This window comes from Puntigrus tetrazona, chromosome 22 (assembly GCF_018831695.1).
Source record: "Puntigrus tetrazona isolate hp1 chromosome 22, ASM1883169v1, whole genome shotgun sequence".
Classification (NCBI taxonomy): Eukaryota; Metazoa; Chordata; class Actinopteri; order Cypriniformes; family Cyprinidae; genus Puntigrus; species Puntigrus tetrazona.
The window spans coordinates 5,397,153-5,422,415 of record NC_056720.1 but is presented as its reverse complement, the minus strand read 5'-3'; the positions used below and the strand labels follow the sequence as shown (position 1 = coordinate 5,422,415).

Genomic DNA, 25,263 nt, shown 5'->3' with positions numbered 1-25,263 from the left:
TGTGTGCGCTACTTTCTGTCTTCAGTTAATGGTCACCTAAGATCATTGGCTGCTGTTAACTGGTTTAAAAAGTTTCAGGTTTAGACGCAAGAGCATCTGAAGGTGTAGATGTCTTTATCTTCATTAGATGCAATTTAGAAATTTTTAAGTGAGTCAAATAATAGTCGGTATGGGGAACTTTTTTTCTATAAGAGGAAAAAAAACATGCACAGAGAAGTCCAAATTAAACCATACGCCATCGTCACAAAACATTGTTGGTCTAAGACCCAACCTTTTCTTGTTTGAGGCACCCTTGGAAAGCCTTTCAAAAGTTCCCGGCACCCTTATAAGGAAATAGATATTTAAAATCTCCGTAGCTTTTTTATTATTATTTATTTATTTGTTTCATTTCGAGAGTTTGCATGCAACAACACCTTATACCTAGTCCTAGATGATATGAGAATACTGTTTACACCAGTGGTTCCCAACCTTTTCTTGTTTGAGGCACCCTTGGAATTTTTTCCCCGAAATTTTGGAGGCACCCTCAAAAGATCTCACGGCACCCCTTAGTGCCGCGGCACACCGGTTGGGAACGACTGGTCTAAGAGATGAAATGAGCGGTTTGTGTGAGAAAACGAACCGTATTTATATTGCTTTTTCAGCAGGGAGGCTGGTCAAGCTGGCATTAGCTGGTTTGTTTCAGCTGGTCTCCCAGCCTGACCAGTTAAATAAGTGTTCAGAACCCATCTAAAACCTGAGTGATGACCAGCTCTGACCAAGCTGGATGACCATCTTAAACCAGCCAACCTGTTATCTTATAAGATCATGTCATCAAGCTTACACACACACACACACACACACACACACACACACACACACACACACAGTCATTGGCTAATAGGAGAAAGGCCTCTTTTCACCTAATTGTCAGACATTTATGCGTATCATAATTAGTGAATAGGCATATATTCAACCTTTTAACAGATAATTTTATATAATTATAGCTGATAGTAAATAGCATGTAACTGGAAAACCAAAGCTCTTGTCCAACTGGTCCAAATAAAAACAAAGGTCCAAATAAAAAACAAAGACATAAAAAAGAAAAACTAAAGGTGATACCTTTTTAAAAGCTCATTATCATTAAATATTTCGAAAATCTTTATATTCTGAGGCAGATTGTTGACAGCAGCCATGTTAGGATAGTATGTGGCTTGGTTTTAGTGACTTAGCGGTCCTCTTCACTACTTCTGATGTAAAATACAGCAATTTGTGTATATTTTATGAGGGGGCTAATTCGTCCAAATACGTATGACCTCACTTGTACACATTCATATGATTTTTAGTTGTCACAGATGAAAGTCTGGCATTGCAAAACAATTGCGTCTACTTCTAAATAATCTGGGACAGCCAGAAATCATGCAGTATGTATTAGGCTTAAGATTTGTTCATTCGGTCCCTGTGGTGCCCAGTCTTGTCTCTGGGGATCTACCTTCCTGTTCAGGCCCAACCCTGATCAAACACAACTCAATGAACTAATTAGGATCTGAAGGAGCACTTGGCAATGGATCAGGGTTGGAACGAAACTCAAGGGAAAGGGTTGGGCACCCTTGATATAGAAGAATAAAAAGCATGTGCTAATAATAATCATAAAGCGTATAATAAAGCACAGTTTGGTGAAGCACGGTTGTACTGTTTAGTTTGCTTAAAAAAGAGGAAGCTATGAAAGAGGATGTTAAATGTGTTTGAAGTAAGCAGTTTAACATTTTAGCGCTATGACGCGTTAATCAACACAACACATTTCATGTCAGACTTTTATTAGCTGATCAGTAAATGTGGGTGTATGTATGACGATCTGTTCACACCTGGAGGTCATTCAGATTATTTAATCCAACTATAAACACATCTAACTCCATCTGGTCTGTGCTGATGACAACCGACAGAAAGCAGACGTCACATGATTCATTGAGGGTTCGGTGGTGAGAAGACTTGGCGAAAAAAATATTTCAAATCTTCACTAGATAAATCATGTTTTAATTTCTTACACTGATTGATGTGAACCTTGATGTTCTTTTCTCCAGTTTAAATGTTAATTCAGTAAACTACAGAAGTCCTTCATTAAACATCCATGAATCGTCCTCACACCTGTGCATCTCCTTTGAATCCGTCAGCAACGCAGACAATCAATCACCATGATTTGATGCATCTGCTAAAACACGAGGACTTTAGGACAGATATATTTTCCTGAGATAATTCACTGCGCTGTTTGTTGATAATTCACAGTTGTCCAGTTGTCCACCTCCAGCAATCCCAACTATAAGGAAGAAACATTCAACATCTCAAACATAACTAAACCTCTGAGTTGACAGGAAGTAGATGAACAGAACTTAATTTATTCCTGAAATTGTAAAGTAAATATAGCATTTAAAGTAAAATCAGTTATGATCTGATAAAGTGTTTACTGACCTCTGGCAGATCTTCCCTCTGAAGGCAGTAGATGATCTTTGTGTATTCTGACATGTTTTCCTGTTCTATGATTGTCAAATTTTTGCCATCTAGTGGAATATGATGGCAATGATGCATGACAATAGATAATAACTGGATTTACTTTACTTATTTTTGTTTTTATTTTAAGTATATCTAAACATCATTTAATCAAGGTGTATTTAGTCTTCTCAGAAAAATGTGTATTGAGTCAAGAATGTTTAGATATGTGGAATGGAAAAAAGATGAAAAAAATACTAAGTAAGAAATTCTTCAATAATATAGTAAGCTTTGTCAGTTACTTGCCCTTTTGTTGTGTTTGACACAATTTCCTGCAGCAACAGAACATCATAACAGCAGACATGAACACCAACAGCCACACGCTGACTATTAGCATTACATTCAAATACGAATGCTTGCTCTGTTCTATAAAAAAACTTTCTCTTTTGAATTCAGCCAAAATAATAGATTGGAAACATAAGAGCAAAAACAAGTAATATTACTGACCTGCACATGTCTGACAGACTTCACTGATGTCTAGATGTGTGGTCTGGTTTCTGATGGGGTTGTTGATCACACAGCTGTAGGTGTTTTTCTCCTGATGTTCCACCTCCAGAGGTAGAGAGAGACTGATGCTGAGATCAGACACACTGATGCTGGACAATAAACTGTTTCCTTTGTACCAGGAGAGAGTCACATGACTCACGTTCACCACCGAACACAGCAGCGAACATCTTGACTTTGATGAACGTTTAGATAATGAAGAACAGTTTGAAGAGTTTCTGGTGATGACAGGAGGGAAGAGGAGCTGGAACAATTAAAAGTAATTGTTATATCAGAATTATTAAAAAGCAAATAAAAAAATGCAGATGTTTTCTTGCAGGGCTATTAAAGGCTGAGAATTAAATTAATGTTTGTACAATATCTACTCCAAGACAATGACTGATCATTAAAGCAGCACAGTTATTATCTCAATGTTTGGTTGGTCATAGTTTCTAACTTTCTGCCACAATTCAGACTAGAGTTAAACATTAATAAACAATCCCATCATTAGTAACAGTAGTTTCTCACCGAACACAGTAACACTGAAGCTCTTCAATGAGGTTTCTCCACTGATGATGGCAGTCAGTTTATAAAGTCCAGTGTGTTCAGATCTGATGTTGTTGATGGTCAGATTTCCAGTTTGATTGTTTAACTGTAGCTTGTCTCTGAATCTCCCCTCATTACTGACAAAAATTAAGTTCATTTGGTCCCTTTTAATGATTTCCGCTATTCGAGTTTTTGGAGGTCCAAACGTCCACAGTATCTGATCATCTCTGAGTCCTTTAACATCAGTGTTTAGATCGACAGAATCTCCCTCAGTCACTGATACCGACACAATCTCATCTGATTTAACATCAAACACACCTGAAACAGATCCAAACGAAACTCTTTATCATAATCAAACAGACTAGCTTACGGATAAAAGAAACATAGTGGGGTTTAAATTAATATTTACATTTTATTATTGTACACACGCCACACACACATGCGCGCGCACAAAACTGTATGTACTGTAGCTACTATTTATGTTCGCGGGCTTTTTCAGTGAAAACCACCCGATAAATGCAATCCATCTTACCATTTGTGATAAGAATCCATAGACAAATGAAAGCAGCGTCCGAATGCATATTCCTCAGAAGATGTCCGAACGATTTCCGACAATTAAAGTCTTCATAGCTCCGAGGAAAACGTGCGTTCAAACCAGCAGCTGCGAGGCAGAAGTATATGTCTGCTGATAGTGAGGAAGTGAAGGAGCACGGCTTTATGACGCTACGATTAGAAAAATGCTAGGTTATTTATTATTTATATTATAAATATATACTGCACTTTTGAAAAAAAAAAAAAAAAAAAAAAAGAAAGAAAGAAAGAATAAAATACAAAACCAAAAAATGGAAAATGTTTATTTAATATGCATAAAAGTAGACCTTAAATGAAATATAACGAAATTCATTCCCTATGGCCTACCACTTTGTTCACACTTTCTTGAGATTTTTTGACACTTTGGGTTGTGGTTGGACACTATTTCCTGCAGAGCAATGTATATAATGCTAATTTCTTTTTACTAAATCTGTGTTCATCAAAAAACGGAAAATAGAAAAAAAACACTATAGCGAACTTTATTCAATATTTTGTAGATATAGAGTTTTTCGTCAAAAGTGACTTGAATGCTCCCGATGTCATAATAATGTCTGGTCAACTCGTAAGAACGAACTTCTGAGGAAGACTTGAACTCAGCATATGACTCGAGGTGTGACGCAACTTACGTCACAAATCAGCCAAGAAGCCGGAACTTGGCGCTCAGTCAGTCAGTCAGTCATTTACATTTATATTTTTAAAACTAAAAAAATTTTTTACTAAACTCCATCGATCTGCTTCAGAGGACATGTGGTAACTGCCCGAAGGGTATAGGTTAGTTTCACGTCACAGTGTTTAAGGATATATCCAATTAACAGAGCATTAAAATAATGGCCGCCATCCACCGGCATTGCCAAGCTTAGAAGATCCAGGATAAATTTAAAAAACAAACTCTGACTGAGTTCGTCTAAAAAGAAGAAAGAAGAAAGTCGTATACACCTCGAATGCCTTCGTGGTGAGTAAAATATAGGGGAATTGTCATGTTTAGGTGAACTATTCACCGTAAGTAACTGGTCATAAAGCAACTGTATATACACATAAGATTTAGTGCAAACCATTAGCAAAGCTGCAATACAGAAAACAAAGGACCATTTTAAATAGCTATATTTACTAATGATAAGTCAATTCAAGTGACAAACGTGAGTCTGATAACAGAAGCGGCCCACTGCTCAAATGAACGAACGCCTACCACATACATCCCATAATAGACAAGTTCTCATATACTGGCTGTGCATTTATCCCAAAACAAAACAAAACCACATTGTTTTTGTGCAGACCTAAATAAACCAGACCACAGCAGATCTTGCTCTGACTCGTCACCGTGCATGAAGACCCTTGCATAAATAAAAAAATACACTGAGCTGCAGCACAGGTCACGCATGATAGCTACGTGAACGATGTGCCATATAAAGATTTTTAATTAATAATAAAATTAAAATGCAGGTTTATTGTCACTAGCCTAATTAATATTAGGATATGTAAATGTAAAAGAAAACCAAACTGGATGCAAGAACATCTGTTACTTCTTGCCCAACTGGTAAATAAATGAAAATAAAGATATAATCGAAGGAAAATATAGAGTTGGGATAACCTCTAAAACCAAAGGCTATATCTTTTTAAAAGCCCATTCTCTCCAAATATTACTAAAATGTTTAGATTTTAAGGAAGATTGCTGACAGCAGCCATTTTAGGATAGTTTGTAGCTCCTCGCTCCTAACATTTCACAAATAACCAGTGTTGGGTATGAGTACAGCATCTGATTACTGATTAACCAAAGCAAACAGTGATGTCCATGACGGTGACATCATTTTAACCAATAAAACATAACCATCTGATCCTCTGTAGTTCTCAATAACAGCAGGTGTTCATCACTGATGCACAATCATCATTTAATTAGTCACTTAATTATCTCATTAACTTTTTAAGTTTTTAACCCTTTATAAGTCATCAGCAAGGTAATCAAATGCTGTACTCAGACTCAACACTTTTTTGTTAAATACCCTTAAAATAAACATTTAAAAATGTCAATTTAGGACTGATTTTCTTCTAATTCAGCAAGTTATGAGCTACTTTCAGCCTCAAAGTCCCACTGTATGATTTCTAGTTATCCCAGACGAAAGACTGGCATCGTGAAATAACTGCAGGGATTTCTTCAAGACTGTGACAACAGCTGTTTTTGAAACAGAACAGCCCAAAATCATGCAGTGTAGGCAGCTTTAGTTCTTTGTTATGAACACAACAGTTATCTTTAAAAAAACTGTTGTGTATGCAGGCAAATGAATGATAAGACGACAATGATATTGTCTCCTGTGTTAACTTATGTTCCCTTTCAGTCGGTCACTCCAAGTCACGTCGGATGACTGACGAATTGGGATCTCTACTTTGAGTGTATCTAAACGAGCCAATTGAAGATTGGCATGTGCTAATCGCATTCCAGCTACCGCTGATTACAGCGCAAGTATAAATAAGCAGCGGGTGCAGCGCATATTTAGCTTTTTGCTTCGAAGCCGAGCGTGACTGATCTGCTTTAAAGACGATCTACGAGTGTTGGAGTACAGCGTTTCAGCGGAGGTCATTCCTGTGTCAATGGGTTGCCACAATCAGGCTGCACTACCCCCCTGTTTGTGTGCAAAGCGGCTACCCCCTGTTGCCTCAGCACTAAAAGAGCATTCGCCGGTGTGTCTTTCTAAAGAAGTTTCATCTGGCAAACTCAACGTGTCTTGGAAGACGACATACACCCGTGTGTTTCTGGTTGCGGTTGTTACCTGGTGTTAGGTGATGATCACAATCGCTGCCTTGTGTGCCTGGGCACTAAGGATGCTGAGGTGGCGGTTATGGATGAATCATATCCTTGTGGGGAGGTGGTCATCTCGGAGTGATGGGCAGGCTCTGTCACCTTGAAAAAGACATAGCTTGTGTTTGCTCGTCTTGGTTCTCATCCTGGCTGCAGACATTTTGGGTTGTGACACAATGCTTAAACTCTGCAACCAGTGGAGCTGCAAAAGGGGCAGTCTGGACCCTCTTGGGCTCCCCTTGATGATCAGAAGTCAATCGCTGCATCGGAAGGTGAGAGGAAGGTTATTCCAGAGTTTGGGTGCCAAATGTGAAAACGCTCGACCACCTTTAGTAGACTTTGCTATACGAGGAACTACCAGGAGCCCTGAGTTTTGAGATCTTAAAGAGCGTGACGGGTTGTAGCGAGACAGAAGGCTGGTCAGATAAATGGGGGCTAAACCATTTAGAGCCTTGTAGGTCAGTAACAGTACTTTAAAATCAATCCGGAAATGAACAGGCAGCCAGTGCAGGGAGGATAAAACTGGGGTTATATGATCATATTTCCTTGTCCTGGTAAGAACTCAAAAGATGCTGGACAACCAGCGAGCAGCGCATTACAGTAATCCAGTCTAGATGTCATGAATGCATGAACTAGCTTTTCTGCATCTGAGAGAGAGAGCATGTGTCTGAGTTTAGCAGTATTTCTAAGATGAAAGTAGGCAGATTTTGTAACATGAGTGATATGGTGTTCGAAGGACAGGTTGCTGTCCAATATCACACCCAAGTCTTTAACTGTCGGAGTAACGTTTATATCACATCCATCTAATTGTAGTTTGAGCTCAGAAATTTGCTGTAAACATGAATTTGGTCCGATAAGAAGCACCTCTGTTTTATTAGAGTTTAATAGAAGAAAATTTCTAGTCATCCAGTCTTTTATGTCTTTAACACACTCTGTTAATTTAGACATTTCTGATAACTTATCAGGCTTAGATGAAATGTATAGCTGTGTGTCATCTGCATAACAGTGGAAATTAACCCTGTGCTTTCTAATAATGTTCCCCAGGGGCAGCATGTATATAGAGAACAGTAAGGGGCCTAGAACTGATCCTTGAGGCACACCACACTTTACAGGCATTGTACTAGAGCGGTCTCCGTTTATATCTACAAATTGATAACGTTCTGATAGGTATGATTTAAACCAATTTAACGCCTGTCCCTGTACACCAGCGGTGTTTAAACGCTCCAGGAGAATATTATGATCTATGGTGTCAAATGCAGCAGTGAGATCCAATAAAACTAGTAGCGAGACGCAGCCTCGGTCGGAGGATAAGAGCAGGTCATTAGTGATTTTAACTAATGCGGTTTCTGTGCTATGGTGCTGTCTAAAACCTGACTGAAACTCCTCATAGACATCATTCATCTTTAAGAAGGAGCATAACTGCGCTGACACAACTTTTTCTAATATTTTTGATATAAATGGGAGATTTGATATCGGTCTGTAGTTAGATAGTTCATTAGGATCAAGTTGTGGTTTTTTGATCATAGGCTTAATAATTGCTAATTTGAATGGGTTGGGAACGTGACCTAATGATAGGGAGGAGTTAATAATATTTAGAAGAGGTTCACCAGCTGCTGGTAATATATCTTTCAGAAATTTAGTTGGAATAGGATCTAATACACATGTGGCAGATTTAGACTTAGTGATTAGTTTATTTAACTCTTCCTGTCCTATGGTTGCAAAACACTGTAACTGAATTTGCTGGGTACTGAGTAAGGCTGGACTAAAGGACAAAGTTAAGGGTTGATTTTCTGTTATTTTAAGTCTGATATTATCTATTTTATTAGTGAAGAATTGTATGAAGTCATTGCTACTTAACTGAGAGGGTGTGTAGCGTTCTATTGCTGACCGATCATTTGTTAATCTAGCCACTGTGCTAAATAAAAATCTAGGATTGTTTTGGTTGCTTTCAATGAGTTTACGGAGGTGCTCGGCTCTGGCTGCTTTTAGTGACTGTCTATAAGTGCACATAATGTCCTTGTAGGCAATTCTAAAAACCTCTAGCTTAGTCTTTCTCCACTTATGTTCTAGTGAACGAGTAGCTGTTTTTAGAGCGTGTGTATGACTATTGTACCATGGTACACTTTTATTCTCTCTAATCTTTTTTAACTTGATGGGAGCGACAGTATCTAATGTGCGAGTGAAGATACTGCACATACTGCTGGTCATTTGCTCAAGATCATCTGCTTTCTCAGGTTTGCGGAGCAGGTCAGATAGATCTGGTAGGTTGTTTGTGAATTTATCTACAATGGTTGGGATAATGGTTCTACCCAGTTGGTAACGAGGTGCGGCTCGGTTAATCTCACTTACAGAGAGTTTATAAGATATAAGGAAATGATCAGTGATATCATCCCTTAGAGGTAAGATATCTAGGTCTAAAACATCGATGCCATGCGAAATAATTAAATCTAATGTATGCTTACAGCAGTGAGTTGGGCCGATTACATTTTGCTTTAGCCCAAAAGATGTTAATAAATTTGTGAAAGTAGCTCCTACTGTATTATTTGGGTCGTCTACATGAATGTTGAAATCACCGATAATAAGTGCTCTGTCTTTATTAATTATTAAGTCTGAAATAAAATCAGCAAATTCCTTAAGAAAATCTACATAAGGTCCTGGTGGTCTATACACAGAGATAAGAGAAAGAGATAACAGAGATTTCTTTGTAGCATCCATAAGCGTAACATTAAGATCAAGCAGTTCAAAAGAGTTATAGCTAATTCCAGTTCTCTGAGTAACATTTAGCTCCTGACGATAGATCGTTCCAACACCTCCACCTCGACCTGACCGGCGGGGCTCGTGCTTATATAAGTACCCTGATGGAGTCGACTCATTTAAACTGATGTAATCGTTAGGTTTCAGCCATGTTTCAGTCAGGCAGAGCGCGTCAAAACTTTTGTCTGTAATTAATTCATGTACAATGAGAGATTTCGGCGCCAGTGATCGGATGTTTAGGAGACCAAACTTTAAATATTGCTGATGTTGACTGGTTTTAACTTTTGTTTTGATCGTGACTAGGTTATTTCTAAGGCCTGTGCGGGATTTACTGATATATCAGATTTTTCGCGGGACAGACACAGTTTCTATGTGGGTAATCATACTCTCGGGTCTAACATTTACATTACATGGTATATTGTCAAAGCTGCTGTCGTGTGATTCGTTACTTACTAGTCAAATGGAGTGTAGCGCGGTGGAGATGTTGTCCGAGAGGCGCTTTGCTCCGGCACGGTTGGGATGCAGACCATCCGCACGGAAGAACCTAGGACGCTTCCAGAAAGAATCCCAATTATCAACAAAGAGCAGCTTCTGTTCTTTACAATATGAAGACAACCATTCATTGAAACCAAAAAGTCTACTGAACCTTTCTATTCCATGACGGAGCGTGGGAATCGGTCCGACATGATGATGCGTCTCGTCTCGGGCGCGGCGCTGCGGATTCCCTCCACCATGCTCCTCACGTCCCTCTTCAGAACCTCAGACTGCCGCTGCCGGATGTCGTTCACCCCCGTGTGCACGACCACAGTGCCGGTGAGCTCGGTCACGATCTCCGGCACCTGTGCAGAGACATCCTTAACACGAGCGCCTGGAAAACAGTGTGTTTGAACCTTATACTTAACCGCGGTGGCGCGGACGTGTCGGAAGCACGGGCCTCAGAGCGGGAAGTTTCAAGCAAAGCTATCCGCTTCCTGAGCTGGGCCTGCTTCACCTGGAGAACGCCGATCTGCTTCTCCATAGCCTCCAGCTCCGACACCAGCGAGTGCAGCTCGAGTGAGTCCTCCCCTGCACTCAAAGGTAGACAAGCAGTCGACATTGTTAAAGACGACAGAGATTAGGGTGTGATTTAGTAAACCCTGTGTTGTGATGTGTGCTGTGTTGTGATAGCCGCGCTAGTGGTGATAGCCGGCTAGTGGTGCTAACGGGCTACAAGCTAGAAGCAGGTGATCTTGAAAATGGAAAAGAAACTGGCAACTATACAACTTTTGGAAGCGATTCGATGTAAAAGATATAGCGAGTATGTTTACTCTTGGTCAGAGAAAGAATAAATCGGTTATAATGTTTATGTATCACGAAAAAAACGAAGATTAGTAGTCAAAACTACGGAGCTCAAACACCTGACTGTTGACTGTACTGGATACAGATCTAGAAATGGTGGAGCGGTCAGTTGCGATGCAGCCGTGATCCTGTGCTCCCCTCCCAGGCCTGAAGGTACTTGTCAGCTTTGAACGGCAGTGCCTGTGCGGCCTGTGCGGCCTGTGGACAAGCTGCATCTGCAGTACACCCTTTGCCGTTGTTGCAGGTTCATCAGGCCAAGGCACTTAAGGATCTGCACGGCGGTGGACATGACCCGGAAGTTCTGAAAGAACTCTGTATCGTGACGGACCTCGCTCCATGAGCAGCCCCCATCTAGGCAGCGCTGTGGAGCTGGCAGCAGGGCAGCCATCCAGCCCGTCCAGGCTCCTGCCAAACCTGGAGGAAAGCGCAGGTGCAAGAGGCCCTGAGACGGATCACTCCCTCCCCGGAGGAGGGCCGGGTGGCGAATCTTTGTTTCACCGCTGACCTCATGGTCAGTGCTATCCAAAACTTCGACACGAGCAGTTTCCTCTATCTCTGGGTCCCCAGGGAGGACAGGAAGTTAAGCGGGCCAGTTCCTCACCACACTCACTCTCCTCTTTGGCTAACATGCAGCAGTGGGAAGACTGGGAGGACAAACCAAAGGACTACCCACCTCAGTTCTGCGAGAAAGCAGGTTGCACACACTCAGACCTCGCTTCTGACTGGCCACGAGACGCCCAAGCCAGGTGTCCTCGTTCCCCCTCGCTTCCCCATCGTCAGTACGTCAGTGGTTCTGCTCGAGCCGCTAGTTCGGTCTCTGGATGCATGGCTGAATCTTCCCAGGCTATCCCTGTGGCTCCTGCGAACCATTCGATTCGGCTATATGATTCAGTTCGCCCGGCGTCCCCCAAGTTCAGTGGGATCCGCTATACGTCAGTGAATGTTGCGGGTGCCCCTGTCTTGCATGCGGAGCAAAGGATGCAATAGAGCTGGTCCCTCCAGCAGATATGAGGTCAGGGCTTTACAGACCATACTTTATAGTGCCAAAGAAAGGCGGTGGGTTTTGACCGATCCTGGATCTGTGAGTCCTGAAACGAGCACTTCAAAGGCTCCCGTTCAGGATGTTGACACAGAAACGCCTATTTCAGTGTGTCAGTCCCCAGGATTGGTTTGCAGTGATCGACCTGAAGGACGTGTACTTTCATGCGTCGATTCTTCTGTGCCACAGGCCATTCCTGAGGTTCATGTTCGAAGGTCGAGCATTTCAGTACAAAGTCCTACCCTTCGGGCTCTCCCTGTCGCCACGTGTCTTCACGAAAGTTGCGGAAAGTTTTCATGAAAGTTTTCAGAGCCTCCTGGGGCAAATGGCAGCCGCGCCACTGTGACGCTGCTGGGACTATTCCATATGAGACCGCTTCAACATTGGCTACACAATCGAGTTCCCACTACCCCATTCAGAGACCAGGTGGTGAACCTTCAAGTGCCTTCTTCAAGGAACGAGGGTTACATACATAACCAAGAGGTTATTGTTTACTGAACTGTTAACTTGTTGATTTCCAATACATCACTATATTTTGTCACCACATATCAGTTAAGACTTATCTCAAAAGCCATTAGTACATTCATTATAAAAATATTTTATTTAACAATAATGCATGCTCTCTTCTTTTTCCAAGGCTCACTGTCATCTGCTTGATGACACCCCTGCAGATCTTTTCTTTCATTTTCTGCAATAGGAAACTTTACCATTCTGTATTATTCTCCCATCTGGTCTGTAAGAGATATGTTCACACCTGGAGGTCATGGCAATCATCACAAAGATCATGTCTGAGGGAAGGGTTTTTCCAGTCATTGCTCAAATTACATCTAAAGAGCACCTGTCAAATGACTCAACTGAATTGAACATTTTAAATGAGAGTCCATTTATATATATATATATATATATATATATATATATATATATATATATATATATATATATATATATATATATATATATATACACACATGTACATATATATTTCATTTTAAGCTTGTTTTGTATGTTTCAGTATGTTCTGTTTTCTGCCATTCAGTGGAATATCTGGCATCAAAATGGATAATAATGCTGGCATAAATGTACTGTATGTCTGTACAGTATACAGGAGTGATCAATATTCTTAAAAAAAAAAGATGTTCAATGCTAAGTTTAGGTTTATCGTAAATTATTTTTGCTTATAATGTTTGTTTCTTCAGAAAAGCAAACATTGTTTAATGCAGATTAATCTTAAGGAAATAATCACATTTATCACTAAACAAGCCAAACTTGTAAAAAAGTTGAGCCTTGTTTTTTTATATGAATTCTGTAAAATCTGAATTCAGTAAAAGTAAAAACTAAAATGAAATCACATACAATTTGTGACAAACACACAACTGAAAACAGTAGATTTCGACATATTCTTTAAGATGTGTGTGAAACGAAGAACAGATACAAGAAATTATGTTTTCTTCCAATAACTTGATTAGGAGCCTAAAAAAACAAACTGATAACAGATGCTACTTTCTAAACCGTTTTGTGAGAAGGAGAATATAAGGAGAATTGTACTATCTACCAGCATAGGCAGACCTGATCTTACTACATGTAAAACTCACAGATAGTCAGCAGAGGCAAGGGTGTCCAAGCTAGATCCTGGAATGACCTTTTTCTGACCCTCCTTACTTGTTTTGGTCTATTTTTGTTCTGGTTATGATGACTTTATTAAGACATTCTAGTCTAGCAATCATATGGATATATAAACAACCTAAAACCAAGTCTAGACACATTTACACATTGTAAGGTATGAACCTGCGCAGATGCAGACAAGAGACCAGAAATTAATGGCACATCACTTGTCTGTTGTGAATACTTCTGGCACATAGTCATGAAAATTCTTGGTGTTAAGATGACAAAATGTTCTCAGAATTAAAAAGAATATCCTAGTAAAGACAAACTTAATTCAGAACGCATCAGAACTACAAATTAGATTCGTCTACTAGATTAGATTAGTAGTTTTTATGAGTACTGTGGGCTTTCTTAAAGTTGTTGGAGCCTTTATTGGAACTCATGTTCACATTATTGCTCAAACTGTACACAAGGAAACCAATATAAAAAAAACTTCAAAGGCTTCAGGGACAATTTGTGATCTATTAGAGTTGGAGTTAAATGGTAATAAACAACACCTGCGCCTCAAGTCAGAGCAACAACAGTTGAAGGCCAGGAGAGAGGACCAGGCCTGGGCTTTATTTGTGTTTTGTGTGCGCAAGTGGTCTCTGAGGGGCTGCTACTTCACTTTTATGTTTGTTTTTATTATTCAGGGGCACTGCTATGGTTTCTGGACCCCCTGTCCACTCAGGCTACCCCTCAGAATCGTGTTCTACCCCTGTAGAAAACACGATTGCGGTCCAAACGCGCTCCGGTGGCCCCCCTGAGTAGAAGCCACGTTTCCTCCTCGGGGGCCCACCTCCATCATCGAGCCCTTAGCATCGTTCAACTATGAGACTTGATGCTTTGCCAAATAGCCTACTGACATTCTGCCCTGTAATAAGACGTATAATAATACAGTCTGAATGATCATCATCTGAACGCAACCTCTGAATACTCTGTCTGGTTCTTTCCAGTAGTCTCCTGTAAGAAAAAAGACACATGTTTCAGCAAGAGACTGTAAAACAGTGCTGATGAAACATGACAAAAGCACAAAGAGTTAAAGAACAAGGCAGCACTTGGTACACAACATTTCATACATTGAGAAAAGGGATATCGCGAGAAGACCAAATCCGGCAGAAAGACAGGAAAAGCAAGATCGTGTGAGAACATGCACAGAGACGCAGAACAACTCAAGTAAAAACTCACAAAGCACATTAAGCGAACAGCTGCCTTTTACATTCTTTAAACTATAGAAAATGCATTTCTTTTTAAAGCCAAAAAAAATAAATAGGCTCAGCGAGAAAAAGCCTAGTTTTTACATGACTCAATTGAAGAATGATAATAACGAAGAATAAACACATCTTACCAAATCTTGACCTCTGTTGGTAGTTAATATCGCATCAGTGTACTCCACCTCTTCCGCAGTAGTTCCAGCTGTTTAGTACAAATATATTTATAAAATAATAAAAAAAAACATTAACTGCACAATGATATTTTTTCTATTGATCACAAGTAATACTTGCTTTCTTGTACTGCTGCTCTGTGGCTCCTGCGGCGACAGAATATCCACACGGCTGAAGCTGAGATCACTAGCAGCAGCAGCAGAAATACAGCTATTACAGCTTTAAAGGGCACACGTGAACCATCTGCGATAAGGAAAAACCATCATTACTGTAAATGGATCTCACTCCAGTCAAAACGAAATAACAGATCTAACTTGGGTAAAAATTATAAAAGATGCAGCTAAAAGTTAATTAGATGACTGATTAATCTGTCAATTATTTACATAATTGGATATGTTATATATATGGATAGATGGATAGATAGATATTTTCTGACAAGATTGGAAAACTGACACTTTTGAATGTTAGCATATCCTGCTTCATATCTATTGGTTTTCATAAACGTTAAGTTTGTTCAAATCTGCATAAAAGCAAGTTGAAATGGCACGGTTGCATCAACGCATGCCCTTTTATATCAGTTTGGCATTTGTTAACACTATCGGGTAGGTTTAGGGTTGGATTTGGTGTAGCGCATATTTCCAACACATTAGAGCATGAACTTTTAGCAATAGTCCATGGATATTTGAATTCTGAACCGCCACAATATGCACCTGAACCAACATAATAAAAACACAGCAATATGTACCTATATCCGCTTAATAAAATTGTGTCATGGTTCACATACTGAACCTGTTTTTAGTGCCACTCAGTGAACATGTCTCTTTGAAACTGCTGTGGAATACGCAGTAAGGTACATAAAAATGGTGTTGCACAAAAATATATATATTTGTATATATGTTTATGAGACAAGGTTACATTTATGGGATCATGGGAGTACTATGAATCATTTAGAGACTGGCACAGTGGAAAACCCCCAGAGCTGACGTACCTGAACATGGCCGACAGAGCTGAGTGACGTTGAGGTGTTTAGTCTGTTTGATGAATGAATAAGCAACAACACAGCTGTATGAATCATCCAGACACTCAATCTCCAGAGGTAGAGAGAGACTGATGCTGAGATCAGACACACTGATGCTGGACAATAAACTGTTTCCTTTGTACCAGGAGAGAGTCACATGACTCACGTTCACCGCCGAACACAGCAGCGAACAATTCTGACTTGAAGGTTTTTCTGATACCGAAGGGTTTTGAGGAGAATCGCTGATCTCAGGAACAGTCAGAAGAGCTAAGAAATGGGAAGGAAAGATAAACGTTACTTAGAAACAATAGTTTATTGAAAGAGATGCGTGTCTTTAAAAAGCCATTTAAACAAGTAGCTAAAAATAAGTAATCTCCAGATGGTTTAAACTTAAACCTTATCAAAAGGGATCAAGTTTATTCAGTTTACTCACCATAAACGGCTAGATTGAAGCTCTTGTGTTTGACCTCTCCATTCATGACCTGTAGTTTATAAAGTCCAGAGTGTAATCTGTTGATGTTTGTGATGGTCAGAGATCCCGTCTGTTCATCTAGCTGTAGTCTGCCTCTGAATCTCTCATTATTCTCTTTATCAACATATATAGAGAGTATCTGATTAAAAATGACAGCTAAACGATTCTCCGAATTTTTAAGCCTAAATGTCCAGATTATATGATCATCTTTGTGTATTTCAGTAACATTAGTGCGTAGAGTAACAGAATCCCCCTCCATCACTGATATAGTCTCCGTTTCATCTGTTTCATCACCAGACACACCTGAAAACAACAAACCACGGATCAAAGTTGGTCTGGAAGCACCAATTTCTTTAACTCAATTATTTTAATCATACATCAGAAACATTAGAAGATACTTGAGTAATGTAGAAATATTGTGGTTAAGCCCACCTCAGAGTTTTGTTTTGTTTTTTTGGGCACCCCAGAATTAGCATAGAAGCCCTATGTGTTATTAATGAGATCAATGATTGATATATATATATATATATATATATATATATATATATATATATATATATATATATATATATATATATATATATATATATATATATATATATATTTTTTTTTATAGTGCATCTTTAACATGGTCTGCCGCCTTAAGCACAGTCACTGTTCTCGTCCATTTCATTTTTCATTTACAATGTGTTTTGTAAACGTTTTGTTGCTTGCGACTACACACACCGAGCAAATACGGGCACTGAGCACTGTGATAATAATCTATACAGCTATATCTATAACAGCCTCATGCTTAGATTACATTATTTAATGTCTTCTAAGTCTTGCGATTCTCCCACTGTAAACTCGCTATGCACATGGTAAGATGTGTTGGTTGTGCATGCGTTCATGACTAGGCTACCTGTATATTTAAGTATGCTTAAAGTTTAAGGTTGACAGCCCTTTAGCATCGCGCGTTTAACATGAACAGCACTAAATATGCATGCAAGACTAAGAACAAGCCGTTAGAAATATAAAACTTACCGCTGAACAGCCATAAGAAGAAACAGAGAAATGCGTAAAACATCTTCTTTAACGACGCGAACGGAACAATTGCGAAGCGACCAGACAGACTCGCGCTTTGCCATGTGCAGAAAAAACATAAGCCGTAAAACGGAAGAGGTAACACAGTCTCCAGGAATATAACGATAAACTCCCCAGAACAGCTTGTGGCTGTTTTGCGTGCACCACGTGCTTTGGGCGTCCTAGTAAAATACTTCGTTTGAGTTAGAGCGCTTATAACAGAAACGATATTAAAGATGGTATCTTAGAATGTAACTTTTATTTTGGAATCTTCATTTTCAAGGACCTGAGCATTATTCGGACCCAAAGATGAGGGTTTCAAAGAGGGTCCTTATTCAGATTGTTGAATAATACCCTCTCTCTCTCTCTCTCTCTCTCTCTCTCTCTCTCTCTCTCTCTCTCTCTCTCTCTCTGCTGATGCACTATGTCAAATAACTGAAGCGTTGTTGGCCACAGACGAGATCCTTATTAGCCAGATACTTGGTCATGAAACAAGCAAACGGTGGCCAACAGGTGCATCGTGGGTAAGGCACAAGAGCAGTACAATAAACAAGGGAGCGATATTATGCAGTAATATTCTCTTCCCTTTCTTTAAAAAGGCTTAAACTTAAGTCCTCAATGAACTAAAACCTAATCCTTTTTAGGCTAAGCCCTGTTTATGAAACCAGGCCGTTGTATTTAAACGGGGATTTCTAAAGAATAAGTATCTTGCAGTCGCACCTCTGGACGGTGTGCTCCCCGTGACCCAGATTCTCTCTTGTTTAGTCATTTGGTTCAGGTGTGTCTCATCAATTATCCTCCTTTTCCAGTTATTTATGTATTGTGTGTTACTTGATTCTGGTTTCTAAAAAAGAAAGACTGTCGAGTAAACGACGACTTGGGCCGAATTATGTTTCTTTGAGTCGAACTGTCCATTTAAGACAATGGAAACATTGTGTTGTGCAACTGTTTCCTCCATCTCTCGCTCACAAACCACATCCTGTCAAACTCGCCATATCACAGAAAACCAGATCGTACAATGCAATTAGGTCATTCTCAAAATCAAGACACGGTCCAGTTAAATCCATCCACAAAAGTTAGTCCACTAAAATCAATAAATTGCGCATTTAAAGTAAAAATATGTACACAGTTAATGTTACTGATATAAGATTACAGATTACACATATAAATGAACCATCTATATGTGTAATCTGCCTCCTCTGAACTTTGACCTCGGAAGTAGTTTACGTATTCCTAGCTAGGTTTTTACATCGGTTACGTCAAGGACAAGAACTTGAGGACAAATGTTCATCTTAAATCACTTATTTGAAGTTACTCTGCACCCTTGCTAGACAGGTGCTTCACTTAGAAAGACAAAACAGGTAAAATACATAAGTAGTAAAGTTTATAGTGTAGAGATGAATAATTGAAGAAAGACTTTTTATTCAGTTGTTGGAACAGCTTTTTTTCATTTTTACTTCCTTTGTTGTAAAATAAAACTTTGGCTCAGAACGGTTAAACAGATTATGGCAGCTGCTGATAAATAGAATGGGTGTGTGTGTGTGTGTGTGTGTGTGTGTGTGTGTGTGTGTGTGTGTGTGTGTGTGTGTGTGTGTGTGTGAGGTGTTGAGTGTTTTCTCAGGTTTCAAAGCTGTCATTAAGGCATTACCCTTTTGAAAAATACACCTTTGTACCTTGTTTGCCCCTAACATCTGCTGTATTAAAAAAATTACTCCCATCAATAAAAAGCAAAAAAGGTTTTTGTGAAAGGTAGGTCACATGACTGTGGTTGCGATATTTACATAAAGTAAAAAGATAGCAAAACTGTTATGCAAATCTGATTATTGCTATTTGCTCATAAAAAAACTGAATTTGAACCGGCTGAACAGCCTCAACTGAAATGAACTGCAAGACTCGACACAAACAAGAAAAAGAAACTGTCCTTTGATGACCATGTGGTAGGAAGTGACCATTAAAAACACATTTAACGCTACACAGACCTCAAAGGCATAGAAAAGCTTTATTTACGCAATCAGTTCTTTCACTTTGGTCTTTAATGTGCTTTATGTTCGAATAAGAGCTGTATTTTTTAGAAAACAATTTTAGTTTATCTCACTTTTCTTTATATATCTTACTTTTGCATTTTGATTTGGGGTTAGCTTGAAAACATTGCCCTCTAGCAGGTGTCTCTATTCTTTCTGTGAATAATAATGGTCCTTTCAGTCGACTTCATCCAGATCCTACTAACTGCACACTTAGAAAGAAAATATGTAGGCATTTTTTAGGATTATTTTAGAATTATTCAGAACCAAAAGGCTCCAAAACTGGCCACTAAAAAAAGGGCATTTAGAACAGAGATATTTAAAGGATAAAATTGACGGCCACTTTAATCCCATAAGTCTTTGCACATTTATTTGGTATGAAAAAAAATGACTAAAAAAAATACAAGAAAAGAGCCAACGTAATAACAAAAATGACTCAAAAATACAAATATATAAAATTAAATTAAATTGAATATAACAATAAAATAAAAACGGACACGTTACTGGTTTTAAAAAGATCGATTCATTCTGTCCATTGAGTTAAGGTTTGCTGGCATAAAATAAAATTAGATAAGAAATGCTTTACATATGAACAAACCCTCATTTTTATCAGAGCCACAGACGAGAAGACATCGCGATCGCGTCAAGACTCACTTCAGGTTCTGGTTCACTCACAAACAACAAAAGACGCTTTCAAATGACTTTTCACAAGTGACTAAAATAAAACAGGTGCCAAATGCCGAATAAAACATTCATATGTGATATATAAGTACTAATAAACAAACAGTGCTAATAACATGCATGCTAATAGCATCTAGTTAATGTAAATTGGTATCTGAGTTACAAAAAATCTCATTTAAACATCAAAACATGCACGCAAGCGATCAAACATGCATTATTTAAATTTGAATTGCTATATAAGCACTAATAAACAAACAATGCTAGTAAGATGCATGCTAATAACTAGTTAACGGTTTTCTCTAATTTAAAACGTTATCTAAAGAACTAAAAAAAGTCAAACTTTAAACATTCACTAATCAAACATTCGTTATTCAAATTTTAAACACCTTTATGTGTAAATGACACTTTCATTAAACACAATGTCATGTTTTAGGATGTAGTTACTAGGCAGAATCAAAAATCAGGCATGGTATGGTCATAAATCAGTGGTGCATTATGGGTGACGATCAGCGATCTGCAGACGGTAGATGACCTGTGTGTATTCTGACAGACTTCTCTTATCTACAAACACAAACACATGCAGATGTTCAGCGTTTATCATCTGGTGCTGATTTGATCTGGTCTATTTATTAAAAGAATTCTCATTAAGCCTATTCCCGAGACAGTCTTTATTATCCCACATAGACATCAATTAAATTAATTTTAAAATATTTATTCAGTTTATTCACCATAAACAGCTAGATTAAAGCTCTTGTGTTTGACCTCTCCATTCATGACCTGTAGTTTATAAAGTCCAGAGTGTAATCTGTTGATGTTTGTGATGGTCAGAGATCCCGTCTGTTCATCTAGCTGTAGTCTGCCTCTGAATCTCTCATTATTCTCTTGATCATCATATATAGAGAGAGTAAATCATTTGGTCCAGCATTTATGCTTTACTGGTTTAGTAGATACATAAATGTCATTAAAATGAGATAACATTCACTTACATTTTGTGGCGAACATACACAGAAAACAGCAGCGACCGACATCATATTCCTCCAAATGTGTCTGAAAATTTCAAACTCCTGTGGCGTAAACAATGGAAATTCGAGAAATAATTCAACTCTGCACAATGCTTTCTCAAACTCAAGCTAAAATGTAAAATCCTCGTTTTTGTTGAATTGTAAACACAAAGCGTGCAGAACACACTTGGTGTCAAGTGGAGTTCAGACACCAGAAAAAAATATATACTGACCTAAATAAAGCAGAAACCTCAATGAAACGCTCAACCTGAGCTGCTGGTGTGTCAGTGCAGGAAGAGCCTCATGAATAAAAAACAAAAAAAAATGCAGTTTTCTGTGGAAAGTGGTATGTTATGGTAGTCTTCTGATTTCAGAGTTTTCATTTTATCTTGTTTCTCTCTCTCTCTCTCTCTCTCTAACAGAAAATAGTTTCATGTCTTCTAATACTAAGTTCTCCAGGAAGTCAAACTTGAGCTTTTGCCACTCATATCAGAGTTTTTCCTGTGTTTATCTGCGTGACGAAGTAAAAACAAGTCACGCATGTGTTCTCATTTATTTCGGTCTCGTCTCCGTGTTGAGTGACACTGGGAATCAGGTGCAGAGAAACTTTCTTCAGCTTGAACTTTGATTTGGGTAACTATGAACAAGCATCTAATGGCTTTAACTGATCTCTATTCAGTTTTATAATGTAGACTAATTACTTTTTATGAATTTAAATACTTGGGCATGTAAAATAGAAGGAAAATGATGCTTAATTGCTTTTAATTAAGCCCTGCCTAATAACACTTTAAACAAACACTGAAAAAAACCCACTGATTTTACAGAAATTACGTTCATAAAAACACTTGCTACTACTTGTCTGACCGCTTCGAAACAATTGAATTGTTCAGTTGAAGCTTTGTTTTTCCCCATCACTGCTCCACTTTTATATACAGGAAAAGAAAATAGCTGAGGTGAATGAGACTCCACAATAAACACCTTTTTTCTGCTTCTTTCTATACTTGTAAATATATTTCAGATATTGCAAAAAAAAGAAACCCTCATGGTTGCTGATCACAACAGAGATTCAAAACCAAACACAACCCAAAATTAACCCAAAACAGAAGGATGTGAAAGATTTTGTACACTTTGCATCGAATTAAACATTTTATTTACATATACATATGTTTTACATTTTTAAAAAAACCATCTCCGCCTGGTGTTCACTTCTACTGAACTCTTTCAGATCGGAAGTCATAAACTACAGCAACGACGGCAGCCACTCCCACCAGAACAGAGCTGACCAATCGGATCATAGCTTCAGTAGAACCACAAAACTGAACAGAGTCTGGAGGAAACACAGAAACATTAGTGTGCATTTTAACTCTTTCAGGTCTGTAAAGAACACTAAACATTACCATTGCTGTACCTCCACATGTCTGACAGACTTCACTGATGTTCAGATGTGTGGTCTGGTTTCTGATGGGGTTGTTGATCACACAGCTGTAGGTGTTTTTATCCTGATATTCCACCTCCAGAGGTAGAGAGAGACTGATGCTGAGATCAGACACACTGATGCTGGACAATAAACTGTTTCCTTTGTACCAGGAGAGAGTCACATGACCCACGTTCACCGCCGAACACAGCAGCGAACATCTGGACTCTGATGATCCTGAAGAGTTTATAGTGATGGCAGGAACAGGCAGATGAGCTGGAAAATGATTACACATTATTATCCAGATTCATCGAAATATACTAACAGGAAGACAATTTCTAAGGATGTATGATATAAACTTCGGAAAATGAATGATTCTGACTAGAAGAAAGAAGAAACAATTGTACAAACAGATACAAACTGTTCAATACTGAAATGAGGTTATTAATACTTTACTCACCGTAGACACGGACACTGAATCTCTTGTATGAGTTTTCTCTGTTGCTGAGGATCAGTAGTTTATAAAGTCCAGAGTGATCATTACTGATGTTTCTGATGGTCAGGGTTCCAGTCTGATCGTCCATCTGCAGTCTGTCTCCAAATGTCTCATAACTTTCATAAATAATCATGTTCTGGTAATATATTTCAGCGATGCGAGTCTCTTGTGGTCCAAACATCCACAATAACATATCTTTACCATGTACTTTAAACTCAGTATTTAGCGTGACAGAATCTCCCTCAGTCACCGATACAGACTTAATTTCATCACCAAACACACCTGAAATACACATGAAAACACATATCATTAACATCAAACATTTACTTGCAGAATATTTAGTAATAAAAAAAGTATTGAAAAGTTACTTACCACACAGGATAAACAGGAGGAGAGCGCACAGATGAGAGAACATTATTCTGGATCCGTAAACTCTCATTTCAGAAAACAGGTTTGCGTCTTAATTTGTGGTTGTGAAATGAAACTGGCCCCTCGCACTCTCAACTACACACAAACACACACCATCTATCATACGCAGCATCTTCACATCCTCTCAGCATCTCAAACCACATGCATTCAACACATTTACTGACCACAACATAAGCTGTGACTCTAAAGTGTCAGGATGTGCCACTTCACGCTCGCCGTATAACAACACATGACTTCTGAAATGAAATATTTTACACAATAAATATTGGGATTTTCCTACCCAAGAGAGACATAGTAGCACATTAAAATACACGTCACCAACCGCTCAATCAGGAACAATCACCCGAATACTAATCACCATGAGCTGCACCAGCAATCACCAGCACTCTACTTATACTCACCTCAGTCACTTTGGTTGGTATCTAAGTTACATGGACACTTGTATCGGACTCATCTGTGTTCTGCCGATTTCCCTGTGTTTCCAAGGAAGCTTATTCTACGACTCTGTGGATATACTCTGAGCCTTGTTTGAGGAAACAGAATTTTACTTGTTCTGTACTACACTGTGAAGCTGAACTGTGAAACAATATTTTAATCCAAAAATTAAATTTTAACCATATTTCTACATCTAAACCTAACTTTACTCGTGAGTAATGACTAAAGTCACGTCGTTAAGTGATTTCTGTTACAGACAGCGAAAAAAGTAAATAAAAATTTGTAAAACTCTTCAAACAAAAAGATGTTGTAAAAAAAAAAAAAAAAAAAAAAGGACTTTGAATGTGAATGCGAAAATGCACAGGTTCAATATCTGATCGTCTCTGTGTGTAAAGTGACTGAATCTCCCTCTGGATTTAAGAAAAAAGGGCACTTTCAAGAACACATAGTCTAATATTGTGTTCATTAGCTGAAGATCCACACTTTAAACCATACTGACTTCAGTAACAGAAGATCTGACACAAACATCTCATGAAATGTTTTTACACAAAACCAATTTAGAAAGTCAGAAAATACTGAAACTTTTATAATGTCAAATTAAAACGAGAGAAACATGCATTTATTAATAACACCACTGTGCGTTTGACAATGTTTTAGCACAAATTATGTATAACAATAAGAATTAAGGCTTAACAGTTCAGAGGGGGTGTTAAAAAAATGTAATTGAAATTAACTCTGAAATTAAACTTTTTAGCAATTTTATGTACGGCAGCTTAAAAGGCATATTTTACTTTTTTTCTGTCGTATTAATCTTCCGCCACTATACTATTAATATACTAATGCCAACTGCCAAATATGACTTAATAGAATTTATGAACTATATATATATTTTTTTTACAACTGCTATCCGTCAATGATAGCCACGATATTACTATTATTAGATTACTATTAATAAAAAGTCCAGAGTCTCTTGTGATGTTTCTGATGGTCAGAGATCCAGTCAAAGAGTCTGTCTCCCAAACATCTCATTGCTGCTTAACAGTTCATCAGTTCATCTATACAAGTCTCTTTGGATCCAAGCATCCATAGTATGTGATCATCTCTCTGTACTTCTGTAACAGTGTTTAGAGTGACAATCTCCCTCAG

General features: G+C 38.5%; 2 protein-coding genes and 1 pseudogene across 2 annotated transcripts; all 3 read right to left on the bottom strand.

Moving 5' to 3' along the window:
* Positions 1-1,776: 1,776 nt before the first annotated feature.
* On the bottom strand, positions 1,777-10,350 carry LOC122327478 (annotated as a pseudogene).
* A 2,719-nt stretch (positions 10,351-13,069) lies between these two features.
* LOC122327443 lies at positions 13,070-17,950 on the bottom strand. Its single transcript, XM_043222809.1, has 6 exons — positions 17,602-17,950; positions 16,540-16,881; positions 16,077-16,373; positions 15,209-15,331; positions 15,052-15,119; positions 13,070-14,666 (listed from the first exon to the last, which is right to left on the bottom strand). The coding sequence occupies exons 1-6, from the start codon at positions 17,642-17,644 to the stop codon at positions 14,616-14,618; spliced, it is 924 nt and encodes a 307-aa protein (XP_043078744.1). The 5' UTR covers positions 17,645-17,950; the 3' UTR covers positions 13,070-14,615.
* A 4,586-nt stretch (positions 17,951-22,536) lies between these two features.
* On the bottom strand, positions 22,537-23,729 carry LOC122327507 (natural killer cell receptor 2B4-like). Its single transcript, XM_043222923.1, has 4 exons — positions 23,626-23,729; positions 23,218-23,535; positions 22,752-23,033; positions 22,537-22,670 (listed from the first exon to the last, which is right to left on the bottom strand). The coding sequence occupies exons 1-4, from the start codon at positions 23,690-23,692 to the stop codon at positions 22,552-22,554; spliced, it is 786 nt and encodes a 261-aa protein (XP_043078858.1). The 5' UTR covers positions 23,693-23,729; the 3' UTR covers positions 22,537-22,551.
* Positions 23,730-25,263: the final 1,534 nt, after the last annotated feature.

Coding starts and splice junctions, on each gene's coding strand:
- LOC122327507 (XM_043222923.1), bottom strand. CDS start 23,692: ATGAGAGTTTACGGATCCAGAATAATGTTCTCTCATCTGTGCGCTCTC. Junction 23,536..23,625: donor CCTCCTGTTTATCCTGTGTG/GTAAGTAACTTT, acceptor TGTGTATTTCAG/GTGTGTTTGGTGATGAAATT. Junction 23,034..23,217: donor ATTCAGTGTCCGTGTCTACG/GTGAGTAAAGTA, acceptor ATCATTTTCCAG/CTCATCTGCCTGTTCCTGCC.
- LOC122327443 (XM_043222809.1), bottom strand. CDS start 17,644: ATGTTTTACGCATTTCTCTGTTTCTTCTTATGGCTGTTCAGCG. Junction 16,882..17,601: donor CTTCTTATGGCTGTTCAGCG/GTAAGTTTTATA, acceptor TGTTGTTTTCAG/GTGTGTCTGGTGATGAAACA. Junction 14,667..15,051: donor CCAACAGAGGTCAAGATTTG/GTAAGATGTGTT, acceptor TTTTTCTTACAG/GAGACTACTGGAAAGAACCA.